The sequence below is a fragment of the Salvelinus fontinalis genome, chromosome 15 (genome assembly GCF_029448725.1).
Source record: "Salvelinus fontinalis isolate EN_2023a chromosome 15, ASM2944872v1, whole genome shotgun sequence".
Classification (NCBI taxonomy): domain Eukaryota; kingdom Metazoa; phylum Chordata; class Actinopteri; order Salmoniformes; family Salmonidae; genus Salvelinus; species Salvelinus fontinalis.
In genome coordinates, this window is record NC_074679.1 from 40565361 (window position 1) to 40580596 (window position 15236).

The 15236-nt window shown below is 45.9% G+C and overlaps 1 protein-coding gene across 1 annotated transcript in view; it reads right to left on the minus strand.

The window, feature by feature from the left end:
* Positions 1–2553, minus strand: part of LOC129812121 (lutropin-choriogonadotropic hormone receptor-like) — a 31421-nt gene extending 28868 nt beyond the window's left edge. Inside the window, exon 1 of the mRNA XM_055864049.1 lies at positions 2463–2553. Within this exon, the coding sequence (XP_055720024.1) occupies positions 2463–2553 (91 nt within the window). The remainder of the gene's footprint in view (positions 1–2462) is intronic.
* Positions 2554–15236: the final 12683 nt, after the last annotated feature.

The following is a 15236-nucleotide window of genomic DNA, read 5'->3' on the forward strand; positions in this document are numbered from 1 at the left end:
GCAATTGTAAACTATGACATCTACCTGAAATATGCAAATTTTTCTAACAAAACCTATCCTATACCATAAATATGTTATCAGACTGTCATCTGATGAGCTTTTTTCTTGGTTAGTGGCTATCAATATCTTAGTTTGTTCGAAAATGTGCATATTTAGCCACCAAAATCATGGTTAGACAATGACAAAAGTTGCCCAGCTGGTCAGACAATGTCGTATACATAAATACTCATAAACGTGACTAAAAAATATAGGGTGGACAGCGATTGATAGACAATTTAATTCTTAATACAATCGCTGATTTACATTTTTTAAATTATACTTACTTTTCAATACAGTTTGCGCCAAGCGAAGCTACGTCTAACAAGATGGCGTCATAAGCGATTAACATTTTTCGACAGAAACACGATTTATCATAAATTGTTCCTACTTTGAGCTGTTCTTCCATCAGAATCTTGGGCAAAGAATCCTTTCTTGGGTCTAATCGTCTTTTGGTCGAAAGCTGTCCTCTTGCCATGTGGAAATGCCAACTGCGTTCGGCATGAACTGGAAACCTGCCCGGCGCTTCAAAGTGTCTCAGAAATAAATGTCCCAAAATGCGCACTAAACAGATATAAATTGCTATAAAACGGTTTAAATTAACTACCTTATGATGTTTTTAACTCCTATAAACGAGTAAAAACATGACCTGAGAAATATTACTGGCTACACTAATGCTTGGAAAAAGAGCAGGTCGGTGTCCACCGCGCACCCGACGCAGCTGGAAAAGAGTTCCTACCTACAGGTTTTTTTCATTTATAGTGGCTATGATTGCGCAATCGATACCATTCAAATCGTCATCACGTAAAGGCATCCAGGGGAAGACGTAAGCAGTGTCCGTATCCTGATAGCGTTCACAGTGGCCTTTAAACTGACTCCAGATCAGGGGCCAAAATGTGTGAAATCTGACTCCATGTCAGGGAAATTGCTGTAGAATGAGTTCTGTTCCACTCAGAGAAAAAATTCCAACGCCTATAGAAACTAGAGAGTGTTTTCTATCCAATAATAGTAATAATATGCATATTGTACGAGCAAGAATTTAGTAGGAAGCCGTTTAATCTGTAATGCAATTATGCTAATGAGAAAACAGCACCCCCTGTAGTCGCAAGAAGTTAAACAGGTCAACATTCACAAGGTCTCAGGGCAGACAGATTACCAGGAAGTGTACTCAGAGCATGCGCGGACCAACTGGCAAGTGTCTTCACTGACATTTTCAACCTCTCCCTGACTGAGTCTGTAATACCTACGTTTCAAGTAGACCACCATAGTCCCTGTGACCAAGAAAGCAAAGGTTACTTGCCTAAATGACTACCGCCCCGTTGCAATCATGTTGGTAGCCTTGAAAGGCTTGTCATGTGTCACATCAACACCATCATCCTGGAAACCCTAGACCAACTCCAATCCGCATACCTCCCCAACAGATCCACAGATGATGCAATCTCAATCACACTCCCCACTGCCTTTTCCCACCTGGACAAAAGGAACACCTATGTGAGAATGCTGTTCATTGACTACAGGTCAGCGTTCAACACCATAGTGGCCACAAAGCTCATCACTAAGCTAAGGACCCTGGGACTAAACACCTCCCTCTGCCATTGGATACTGGACTTCCTGATGGGCCGCCCCCAGGTGGTAAGGGTAGGCAACAACACATCTGCCATGCTGATCCTCAACTTGGGATCCCTCAGGGGTGCATGCTTAGTCCCCACGACTATGTGGCCAAGCACGACTCCAACACTTAAGTTTGCTGACGACGCAACAGTGGTAGGCCTGATCACCGACACAGCCTATAGGAAGGAGGTCAGAGACCTGGCAGTGTGGTGACAGGAACACAAACTCTCCTTCTACATCAGCAAGACAAAGGAGCTGATCGTGGACTACAGGAAAAGGCGGGATGAACACGCGGCTCTGGCAGCTCCTGGCGGGATGAACATGCGGCTCTGGCAGCTCCTGGCTGACGGACGGCTCTGGCGGCTCCTGACTTACATACGGCTCTGGCGGCTCCTGACTGACGGACTGCTCTAGCAGCTCAGGACAGACGGGCGGCTCAGGCGGCGCTGGACAGACGGGCGGCTCAGGCGGCGCTGGACAGACGGGAGACCCTGGCGGCGCTGGACAGATGGAAGACCCTGTAGTGAGGAAACGGAGAGACAGCCTGGTGCAGGGGGCTGCCACCGGAGGGCTGGTGCGTGGAGGTGGCACCGGATAGACCGGACCGTGGAGGCGCACTACAGGTCTCGAGCACCGAGCCTGCCCAACCCTACCTGGCTGAATGCTCCCCGTAGCCAGGCCAGTGCAGTGAGGTGGAATAACCCGCACTGGGCTGTGCTGGCGAACTGGGGACACCATGCGTAGGGCTGGTGCCATGTACACCGGCCCGAGGAGACGCACTGGAGACCAGATGTGTAGAGCCGGCCTCATGGCACCTGGCTCGATGCCCACTCTAGCTCGGCCGATACGCGGCGCTGCTATGTACCGCACCAGGCTATGCCTGCGCACCGGGGTCACCGTGCGCATCTCTGCATAACACGCTGCCTGCCCGGTCGCTCTCGCTCCATGGTAAGCACGGGGAGTTGGCTCAGGTCTCCTACCTGGCTTAGCCACACTCCCCGTGTGCCACCCCCCCAAGACATTTTTGGGGCTGCCTCTCTGGCTTCCAGCCGCGCTTACGTGCAGCCTCCTCATACCGCCGCCTCTCCGCTTTCGCCGCCTCCAGCTCAGCTTTTGGGCGGGCGATATTCACCAGCCTGTGGCCAGGGTCCCTTGCCGTCCAGAATCTCCTCCCAGATCCAAGAGTCCTGCGATCGCTGCTTTTGCTGCTGCTGCCCGTTACCACGCTGCTTGGTCTTTGTTTTGCGGGTGGTTCTGTAATGTTCGTCGTATGGATGAGACCAAGAGGACCAAGATGCAGCGTGGTAAGTGTCCATAATGTTTTAATAATAAAACTGAACACTGAAACAAAAACAATAAACCGACAAACGAACAGTCCTGAGAGGTGAAACACAAAAATACTAAACAGGAAATAACCACCCACGAAACCCAGGTGGAAAAAGGCTACCTAAGTATGATTCTCAATCAGAGACAACTAACGACACCTGCCTCTGATTGAGAATCATACCAGGCCAAACGAGAAAATCAACATAGACAAACGAACATAGATAACCCACCTAACTCACGCCCTGACCACACTAAAACAAAGAAATAACAAAAGAACCAGGGTCAGAACGTGACAATATGCCTATCACTTTGAAGATGCAAAATGTTTTTTATTGTTAAACGAACAAGAAATAATATAAAATAAAACAGAAAACTTGAGCGTGCATAACTATTCAACCCCCCCAAAGTCAATACTTTGTAGAGGCACCTTTTGCAGCAATTATAGCTGCAAGTCTCTTGGGGAATGTCCCTATAAGCTTGGCACATCTAGCCACTGGGATGTTTGCCCATTCTTCAAGGCAAAACTGCTCCAGCTCCTTCAAGTTGGATGGGTTCCGCTGGTGTACAGCAATCTTTAAGTCATACCACAGATTCTCAATTGGATTGAGGTCTGGGATTTGACTAGGCCATTCCAAGACATTTAAATGTTTCCCCTTAAACCATTCGAGTGTGGCTTTGGCAGTATGCTTAGGGTCATTGTCCTGCTGGAAGGTGAACCTCCGTCCCAGTCTCAAATCTCTGGAAGACTGAAACAGGTTTCCCTCAAGAATTTCCCTGTATTTAGCGCCATCCATCATTCCTTCAATTCTGACCAGTTTCCCAGTCCCTGCCAATGAAAAACATCCCCACAGCATGATGCTGCCAGCACCATGCTTCACTGTGGGGATGGAGTTCTCTGAGAGGTGTTGAGCTTGCGCCAGACATAGAGTTTTCCTTGATGGCCAAAAAGCTACATTTTAGTCTCATCTGACCAGAGTACCTTCTTCCATATGTTTGGAGGAGTCTCCCATATGCCTTTTGGCAAACACCAAACGTGTTTGCTTGTTTTTTTCTTTAAGCAATGGCTTTTTTCTGGCCACTCTTCCATAAAGCCCAGCTCTGTGGAGTGTACGGCTTAAAGTGGTCCTATGGACAGATACTCCAATCTCCGCTGTGGAGCTTTGCAGCTCCTTCAGGATTATCTTTGAACTCTTTGTTGCCTCTCTGATTAATGCCCTCCTTGCCTGGTCTGTGAGTTTTGGTGGGCAGCCCACTCTTGGCTGGTTTGTTGTCATGCCATATTCTTTCCATTGTTTAATAATGGTTTTAATGGTGTTCCGTGGGATGTTCAAAGTTTCTGATAACCCAACCCTGAACTGTACTTCTCCACAATGTTGTCCATGACCTGTTTGGAGAGCTGCTTGGTCTTCATGGTGCCGCTTGCTTGGTGGTGCCCCTTGCTTAGTGGTTTTTCAGATTCTGGGGCCTTTCAGAACAGGTGTATATATTCTGAGATCATGTCACAGATCATGTGACACTTAGATTGCACACAGGTGTACTTTATTTAACTAATTATGTGACTTCTGAAGGTAATTGGTGGCACCAGATCTTATTTAGGGGCGTCATAGCAAAGGGGGTGAATACGTATGCACACACCACTTTTCTGTTTTTTAGAATTTTTTTAAACATGTTCTTTTTTTCAATTCACTTCACCAATTTGGACTATTTTGTGTATGTTCATTACATGAAATCCAAATAGAAATCAATTTAAATTACAGGTTGTAATGCGGAAAAAAATTGGAAAAACTCCAAGGAGGATGAATACCTTTGCAAGGCACTGTATATACTAGGCGGCGTCAGAGGAAGGCCCACAATATTGTCAAAGCCTCCAGTCAAGTTATAGACTGTTTTCTCTGCTACCGCACGGCAAGCGTTACCGGAGAGCCAATTCTAGGACCAAAAGGCTCCTTAACAGCTCCTACCCCAAGCCATAAGAGTGCTGAACAATTAATCAAATGACCACCCGGACTATTTACATTGACCCCCCCTCCCCTTTGTTTTTACATTGCTGCTTTGTTAGTCACTTTACCCCTACCTACATGAACAAATTACCTTGACCAGTGACGATTTTAGCATGTAAATCTTGGTGGGGCAAAAAATAATAAAAGAAAGTGGGATGCATGCCAGCAAAGCCACTACACAACACAACCCTAAACAATACATTAATCGTACTATAACGTTGACAAACTGTATCCACAAGCTGTTAGGACCTACATAAAGCAGTCCCAACAGCAGTCCCAACAGCAGTCCCAACAGCAGTCCCAACAGCAGTCCCAACATCTTACCACTGCTACACCTGGCTATCAGCGGCGCCTTGGCAGGCAGTGAAACAGTTCATTCAGCCTAATTTACTGCCTTAAAAAAAAACATGGCTGAGTTGCTTAAACAAATGTGGTTTCTAATGACAATTGAGATGTACAAACTATGGCATAAGGGTAAGTCAAGATGATATAAGAGGAAATCCATAATTTCGATTAAGACATTAATGAGCGAGCTAGGAGAGATGTAGTCAATTTAACTAACGTTATTTGTTCTTTTAAAAATTCAGAACATGGGCCGTTCTTCCAGTGTTCTGCCTGTACACCAAGTCAGAATCGTAGGATAAATAAAGGGGACATATAAGCAGACAATGTTCTAGAAGCTAGTGGGAAAAAATTATATATCTTTTATTTTATTTTTTATATTTTTTCTAGAAGTGAGTGAGTTTTAGGAAGACGAGAGTTCTAGAAGCTATAGAAAGAAAAATCTTTGTGGGAATATTAAAAAATAAATATTGTTTTTAATTGTTGTTTGCCAGTAGACAGACACCATGTTTTTATTGGTAACGGTGAAGCATTGTAGTTGATTATAATGTGAAATGGAAGTTGTTTTCTGATTACTTTAAGTAGTACTTTCTTCCTAGACGTCATTGTGCCACGGCTTGATCAACCAGAACCAAGGGATGGTATATTAAAGAATGTCAAAATGGGCCTTTCGTCCTGCTGGATGAAAAACAGATGAATTCAATTTTGTCTGTCTGCCTTAATATTACAATATTCGATGATTACATTTCTCAAAAACAGGTTATTGGCTACATGTGCACCACCAAGTCAGAACAGTAGGTTAAATTAAGAGGGGTAAATAGACCAAATTATTAGGGTGAGACACATACGCTACTGTCACGCCCTGACCTTAATATTCTTTGTTTTCTTTATTATTTTGGTTAGGTCAGGGTGTGACATGGGTGATTATATGTTTTTGTCCTGACTAGGGTTTTTGTATGTTTATGGGGTTGTTACCAGTCTAGGGGTTTTGTATGTCTATGGTTGCCTAGATTGGTTCTCAATTAGAGGCAGCTTCTTTATCGTTGTCTCTGATTGGGAACCATATTTAGGCAGCCATATTCCTTGAGTATTTTGTGGGTGATTATCTATGTCTATGTTTAGTTGCTTGTGTCAGCACTATGATTATATAGCTTCACGTTCGTTTTGTTGTTATATACGTACATTTACCGTTCAAAAGTTTGTGGTCACTTAGAAATGTCCTTGTTTCCCATGAAAACATACATTAAATGAGTTGCAAAATGAGTAGGAAATATAGTCAAGATGTTGACAAGGTTATAAATAATTATTTTTTTATTGAAATAATAATTGTGTCTTTCAAACTTTGCTTTCGTCAAAGAATCCTCAATTTCCAGCAATTACAGCCTTGCCGACCTTTGGCATTCTAGTTGTCAATTTGTTTAGGTTATCTGAAGAAATACGGTCAAGCTGCTCCCACAACAGCTCAATAGGGTTAAGATCCGGTGACTGTGCTGGCCACTCCATTATTATTATTATTATTATTATTGTTATTTTTTTATTTTTTTTTATCCCCTTTTCACCCCCAATTTTCGTGGTATCCAATCGCTAGTAATTACTATCTTGTCTCATCGCTACAACTCCCGTACGGGCTCGGGAGAGACGAAGGTCGAAAGCCATGCGTCCTCCGAGGCACAACCCAACCAAGCCGCACTGCTTCTTTAACACAGCGCGCCTCCAACCCGGAAGCCAGCCGCACCAATGTGTCGGAGGAAACACCGTGCACCTGGCACCCTTGGTTAGTGCGCACTGCGCCCAGCCCGCCACAGGAGTCTCTGGAGCGCGATGCGACAAGGAAATCCCTACCAGCCAAACCCACCCTAACCCGGACGACGCTAGCCCAATTGTGCGTCGCCCCACGGACCTCCCGGTCGCGGCCGGCTGCGACAGAGCCTGGGGGCGAACCCAGAGACTCTGGTGGCGCAGTTAGCACTGCAATGCAGTGCCCTAGACCACTGCGCCACCCGGGAGGCCGCCACTCCATTATTGACAGAAAACCAGCTGACTGCTTCTTCCCTAAATAGTTATTGCATAGTTTGGAGCTGTGCCTTGGGTCATTGTCCTTTTGTAGAAGGAAATTTGCTCCAATTAAGCGCCGTCCACAGGGTATGGCATGGCGTTGCAAAATGGAGTGATAGCCTTCCTTCTTCAATATCCCTTTTACCCTGTACAAATCATCCACTTTACCACCACCAAAGCACCCCCAAACCATCACATTCCCTCCACCATGCTTGACAGATGGCGTCAAGCAATCCTCCAGCATCTTTCATTTTTTCTGCGTCTCACGAATGTTCTTCTTGTGATCCAAACACCTCAAACTTAGATTTATCTGTCCATAACACTTTTTTTCCAATCTTGCTCTGTCCAGTGTTTGTGTTCATTTGCCCATCTCAATCTTTTCTTTTTATTGGCCAGTCTGAGATACGGGATCCCGGAGTTGCCTCTTCACTGTTGACGTTGAGACTGGTGTTTTGCGGGTACTATTTAATGAAGCTGCCAGTTGAGGACTTGAGAGGCATCTCAAACTAGACACTCTAATGTACTTTTCCTCTTGCTCAGTTGTGCACCGGGGCCTCCCACTCTCTATATTCTGGTTAGAGCCAGTTTGCGCTGTTCTGTGAAGGGAGTAGTACACAGCGGTATACGAAATCTTCAGTTTCTTGGCAATTTCTCGCATGGAATAGCCTTAAATTCTCAGAACAAGTTTATTACAAAAACAGGGGGGCAGGCAAATGACAGGTCAAGGGCAGGCAGAGGTCAGGAGTCCAGAGCAGAGTCTGAAAGGTACAGAACTGTAGGCAGGCTCAGGTTAGGCAGAGGTCAGTAATCGAGGGTGGTATAACAAGGTACTTCACCTGCCTCCTTGAGTTTCTTTTTTGTGAAGAAGGATGGAGGTCTGCGCCTGTGTATTGTCTATCGGGGTATCAATCAGATCACTGTGAGGTACAGCTACCCGCTGCCTCTCATCGCCAGTGCCATCGAGTCAATGCACGGGGCGCGCTTCTTCACAAAATTGGATCTCAGGAGCGCTTACAACCTGGTGCGTATCCGGGAGGGAGACAAGTGTAAGACGGAATTTAGTAACATCTCAGGACTCTATGAGTACCTCGTCATGCCGTACGGGTTGATGAATGCTCCATCAGTCTTCCAGGCCTTTGTTGACGAGATTTTCCGGGACCTGCACGGGCAGGGTGTAGTGGTGTATATCGACGACATTCTGATATACTCCGCTGCACGCGCCGAGCATGTGTCCCTGGTGCTTGGTAGACTGTTGGAGCATGACCTGTACGTCAAGGCTGAGAAATGTCTGTTCTTCCAACAGTCCGTCTTCTTCCTAGGGTACCGCTTTTCCACTTCAGGGGTGGAGATGGAGAGTGACTGCATTTCAGCCGTGCGTAATTGGCCGACTCCCCCCACGGTAAAGGAAGTGCAACGGTTTCTAGGGTTTGCCAACTACTACCGGAGGTTTATCCGGGGTTTTGGTCAGGTAGCAGCTACCATTACCTCACTGCTGAAGAGGTGACTGGTGCGACTGCAGTGGTCGGCTGCGGCGGACAGGGCTTTTGGTCACCTGAAGGCTCTGTTTACCTTGGCTCCCGTGCTGGCTTATCCAGATACCTCTTTGACGTTCATATGGGAGTTGGACGCGTCCGAGGCTGGGATAGGAGCCGTGCTCTCCCAGCATTCGGGCACGCCACCAAAGCTCCGCCCCTGTGCTTTCTTTTCGAAGAAGCTCAGCCCGGCGGAGCGAAACTATGATGTGGGGGACCGGGAGCTGTTGGCTGTTGTAAAGGCTCTGAAGGAGGGGAGACATTGGCTTGAGGGGGCTAAACACCCTTTTCTCATCTGGACTGACCACCGCAATCTGGAGTACATCTGGGCGGCGAGGAGACTGAACCCTCGCCAGGCAAGGTGGGCCATGTTCTTTACCTGTTTTATTTTCACTCTGTCCTACAGACCAGGTTCCCAGAATGCTAAGGCAGACGCACTTTCCCGGATGTATGACACAGAGGAGCTGTCCATGGATCACACTCCCATACTTCCGGCCTCTTGCCTGGTGGAGAGCTGGGAGCTGGACGCGGACATCGAGCTGGCGTTATGCACAGAGCCCACTCCCCCTAGTGTCCAGCTGGGCGTCGGTTCGATCCGTCTGCTGTCTGCGACCGTTTGATCTATTGGGCCTACACGTCACCCTCCTCTGGTCATCCCGGCATCGGGCGAACGGTGCTTTGCCTTAGTGGGAAGTACTGGTGGTCCACCTTGGCCAAGGACGTGAGGGTTTATGTTTCCTCCTGCTCGGTGTGTGCCCAGTGCAAGGCTCCCAAGCACCTGCGCAGAGGGAAGTTACAACCCTTACCCGTTCCACAACGGCCGTGGTCGCACCTGTCGGTGGTCTTCCTGATGGATCTTCCTCCCTCACAGGGCAACACCACGATCCTGGTCGTTGTGGATCGGTTTTCTAAGTCCTGCCGTCTCCTCCCTTTGCCCAGTCTCCCTAAGGCCCAACAGACTGCGGAGGCCCTGTTCACTCACGTCTTCTGGCACTACGGGGTGCCTGAGGACATAGTATCTGATCGGGGTCCCCAGTTCACGTCCAGGGTGTGGAGGGCGTTCATGGAACGTTTGGGTGTCTCGGTCAGCCTCACCTCAGGTTTTCACCCTGAGAGTAACGGGCAGGTGGAGAGAGAATCTGAGGTGCGGGAGATTCCTCCGCCCCCTCGATGTCCATGGACATCGAGGGGGCCCCGGCGTCGGCTGTTCGAGCCATCCTGGACTCGAGGCGTCGGGCGAGGTGCCTTCAGTACCTCGTGGAGTGGGAGGGGTACGGTCCGGAGGAGAGATGCTGGGTGCCGGTGTCGTCTTGGACCCTTCGTTGCTGCGGAGTTCCAACCTCTCCACCCGGATCGCCCTGCGCCTCGTCCTCCGGGTTGTCCCCGAGGTCGGTGTTGGCACGCTCAAGGGGGGTACTGTCACGACTTCCGCCGAAGTTGATCCCTCTCCTTGTTCGGGCGGCATTTGGCAGTCGACGTCACCGGCTTTCTAGCCATCGCCGATCCACTTTTCATTTTCCATTTGTTTTGTCTTTGTTTTACACACCTGATTACAATCCCCCAATTACTTGTTCATTATTTAACCCTCTGTTCCCCCATGGTTGTTTGTGAGTAATTGTTTGTCTTGTATACGGTCTGTTATTTGTGGGCTTGGAATATTGTGTTGTATTTGTATATTCTTGAGTAAATACGTTGATTACTCATATCTGCTGTTCTGCGCCTGACTCTCTACACCAGCTACACACAGGCCCGGTTACACCCGGTTTGGTCGTCTGTGGCAATAGCCCTTCTGTGACAAGGACCGACAAATTCTGCTTTCCGAAATGTTGTTCTGCACACCACACTTGTACTGTGCTGTTATTTGCTTGTTTGTCACTCGCTTGTTAGCTTGCACGATTCAAGCCATTCTCCTTCAACCTCTCATCAACAAACTAGATGTTTTCACCCACAGGACTGCCGCTGACTGGATGTTTTTTGTTTGTCGCACCATTCACCCTAGATACTGTTGTGTGTGAAAAGCCCAGGAGGCTGGACGTTTCTGAGGTACTGGAACTGGCGCGCCTGGTACAGTCGGTCATACCACGCTCAAAGTCGCTAGTTTTGCCCATTATAATGTTCAATCGAACTGTAACTGAATGCCTCAATGGCTGTTAATCAGCTTTATATAGCAAGCCACAGCCACGTGACTCACTGTCTGCCTGTAGGAGTGAATGATGTTCGTGAATGGGGTGGTGTACCTAATAAACTGGCCACTGAGTGTATATTCATGCGATATACTCCAAGAACAGATCTTGTTTTTAGCATAGTTTCATATTAAAACCATTTCGGAACACAGTGGGTCTTTATCATCTGCACAGTTCATGAACTATCATTTGGAAAATTACTCTTTCATATTAAACAAGGTCGCACTTAATGCACCTTGATTAGCATTAGTTCCCTTTCAATAGATTCACGTTTCCCCCTTCAGCGTGATTGCATTCATAAGGCATGGGAACTCCTATTGTCAGATATCTGATAAGCTCGTTGGATAGCTTAGGTCTCAAAGGAAAATGATAGTGCATTTCAGACTAATTGAGATGTTGAGAGAATGTGAGGTTTTCCCAAATTATCTTGATTAGTACCTTAATCTCTCTCTCTTTCACTCTCTCTCTTTCGCACTCACTCACTTGGTTTCTCTATTTATTTTTGTATTTATCTCACACTACTCTCTCCCCTCATGTCTTTATGTAAATATATATTTCTGTGACTGGTCCAACCATCCTTCTAACTGAATGTGTTAAGCCCCACCACTAGGGTTGCAAAATTGCGGGAACGTTCAATAAATTCCGTTGTTTTCCTGAAAAACTGGTCAGAGGATTGTCGGAATCAAGAGGGAATAAGCAAGCAATTCGGAATAATCCAACCAGGATTTAATTGAGAATTCCTGGAATTTTGCACCCTTACCCACCAAAGACACACAATAATGTTAAACCCTGACTCTGCACCTGACAGTTCTTAAAACATAGTCGTTACCATGACCAAGCCCAAAATCCTCTTAAACGAGTCCAAAACCTGTCCCTTACGAGCCCTCCCTCCCAGACGTCAGATTATAATATGCTCTTGCACTGCTGCTCACACAGTCCCAGACACTTCAACGTTTAGGCATTCTCAGAAAGAATCAGAGTCTGAAATCCTGATTTCATTCGTAGACCACACAAAGCTCTGGTTGTACACCTCAGACTGGAACCTATAGTGTAGGTGTGGAGAAGGAGAAGATCAACAAAAATGTCCAATTTGATACATTTCTGTAATCAAATCAAATTCTATTGGTCACATACACGTGCTTAGCAGATGTTATTGTAGGTGTAGCGAAATGCTTGTGTGTCTAGCTCCGACAGTGCAGTAATATCAATACACCCAAATCTAAGTAAAGGAATGGAATTAAGAATATAGAAATATATGGACAAGCAATGTCAGAGCGGCATAGACTAAGATACGGTAGAATAGTATAGATTGCATTATATACATATGAGGTGATTAATGCAAAATGTAAACATTATTAAAGTGGCTAGTGTTCCATTTATTAAAGTGGCCAGTGATTTCAAGTATATGTACTGTATACAGACAGCAGCCTCGAATGTGCTAATGATGGCTATTTAACTGTCTGATAGCCTTGAGATAGAAGCTGTTTTTCGGTCTCTCTGTCCCAGCTTTGATGCACTTGTACTGACCTCGCCTTCTGGATGATAGCGGGGTGAACAGGCAGTTGCTCGGGTGGTTGTTGTCCTTGATAATATATATGGTTGTCAATGCTGTAAAATACAACGACAAAAGCAATGTCGCAACAACAAAAACATTGCCACGGGTGTAATGGAAACGGCAGCTGTAGGAGAAATGTTCTAGATAAACGAAATGTTTATCCGTTCGACAGGGGTGGATCTTTTGTTGAACTTTCTTTATTGTGACAAATGATGATGCCAGATCATTTTGAAGGCACGTGTGGTGCACGTGATGTCAAGTAACTACATCGAACAAAAATATAAACACAACATGCAACAAATTCTACGATTTTAAATGCTTACCGGGTGACATGTCTGGTGAGTATACAGGCCATGGAAGAACTGGGACATTTTCAGCTTCCAGGAATTGTGTACAGATCCTTGCGACATGGGGCCATGCATTGTCAAGCTGAAACATGAGGTGATGGCTGTAGATGAAATGGCACGACAATGGGCCTCAGGATCTCATCACGATATCTCTGCGCGTTCAAGTTGCCATCAGCAAACCGCTCGCCCACACAACGCCATACGTCTGCCATCTGTCTGGTCCAGTTGAAACCGGGATTCATCCATAAAGAGCACATTTCCCTAGCGTGCCAGTGGCAATCGAAGGTGAGCATTTTCCCACTGAAGTCGGTTACGATGCCGAACTACAGTCAGGTAAAGACCCTGGTGAGGACGACGAGCACGCAGATGAGCTTCCCTGAGACTTTCAATGGAAACGCACCGTAGCAGAGAACTGTTTTTCGATGCAAACGTTCTAAATGTCGTCAAAAAATTCACTGAACAGCTATTGTCACAGAGGATGATGTGGTTAAATCTGGTGTATTGTAAAATTAATCATAAGATAAGGAATTTAATATTGGGGATGGCATAAAAGCAGGTTTTGAGAGAAAATACAGTAATACCAAATGCACATCACACAAATTAGAACTTTTTCCAAAAAACATCAGTAGATTAAAATATCATATTCTTTATTACAATCAGTGCTGTGTTGTCTCTACTATTTCCATTTACTCCCACACAATGTTCCATGCGGTACATATCGATGCTCTTTAAGCATTTGTTTACTCCAAACATTGGCACATTTAGGGTTGCAGAATTCTGGTAACTTTCGCCAAATTCCATGGTTTTCCATATATCCTGGTTGGAAGATTCCTGGAATTGCGAGGGAATAAGGACGAAATCCGAGAATCCTCCAATCAAGATTTATGGAAAACCAGGGAATTTGGGGGAAATTACTGGAATTTTGCAACCCTAGCCACATTGATAAAATACACCCTTGAATAAAATACCTTGAACAATCTCACCGTGTACCAAACCAAACCATTCCATTTTAAATGGGCAGGAGTTGTCCCTAACCAAGAGACCAGGGCCCATATCCACAAAGTGTCAGAGAGATGATCTAGGATCAGTTTTTCCTTTTTAGGTGTACAATGAATTAGATTATATGGACAGATCCTAGATCAGCATTCCTACCCTGAGACACTTTGTGGATACTGGCCCTGAACAGGGAAAACTAGCCCTGATTATATTGTTCCAGTTAAGCATGACCTTGGACCAGAGCTTAGGTTGGCAACCACATCCTGCCCTGATCCTGTGAAAGAAAGAAAGTGTCCCACATCAGACTGGGCAGTTTTTTTCAGCTCGCTATGTAACATTACATAATGTTACGTAACTCCTACTCCATTCACTCAGTTCTACTCCATTCACCCAGGCTGCACCACATTCCACCACAACAAATGTTACTAAGCTACGAATACATCATTGAAAGATCTTGACCCACTTTGGAAGCCATTAAGTTAACAGATATTGGGCATGTTGATGAGGGTGTGTTGGAAAACATTTAATTAGACTCTTGGCGTAGTCCAGAAGTTAGATAAGTGGACAAGGAACTAGAAAGTTGCTAGTTCAAGTCCCTGGTTAGGCATTTTCACATTGGACAATAAGTTAGCTACATTATGGGGTTTGGTTCAGTTTGGTGTTACTTTAGTTTCCACCTGGAAAGGCACAAAGCTGCCTCGTAAAATCCATGTCTTGGAAAGATTAGCTTGCATTATGGGTGCACACTAGCAATGGCAAGCTTATGGTAAAATTCTTACACTGCATTACATCAGTCTTTCCCATAGATTCCTTTCCAGGAATTACACTCATATGTTGGAACTCCACATGTAATTTGACTGATAGGAATGAAAATGGAATTGACCTTGCAACTCAGCACAATGTCACTTCCTAACAAAGACGGGATGACTTTCCAGAAATTAATTTCCAGGAATTGCACTCCATTGGCGGAACTCCGTATACAGTCAGACCGACAATGAATCAAGATGGAGTTGTCACGCGACTCACAAAAAGAAAATCCCCTAATAAAGACGTTAGCCACTTGTACCATGAAGCGACTCGACAACTGCTGCAAAAATAGAGCAGAAACCTGCCCCCCCCCCCCCCCCCCCCCAAACAACTTTCATTACAACATCCAACACAAAACAGGGACAGAACAAGAGGGTGATTCATGGCTGGAGCGAGCCATTGGCAACGGCTTTCATCATTCAATTCCCATGGCCGGAATAGAGACA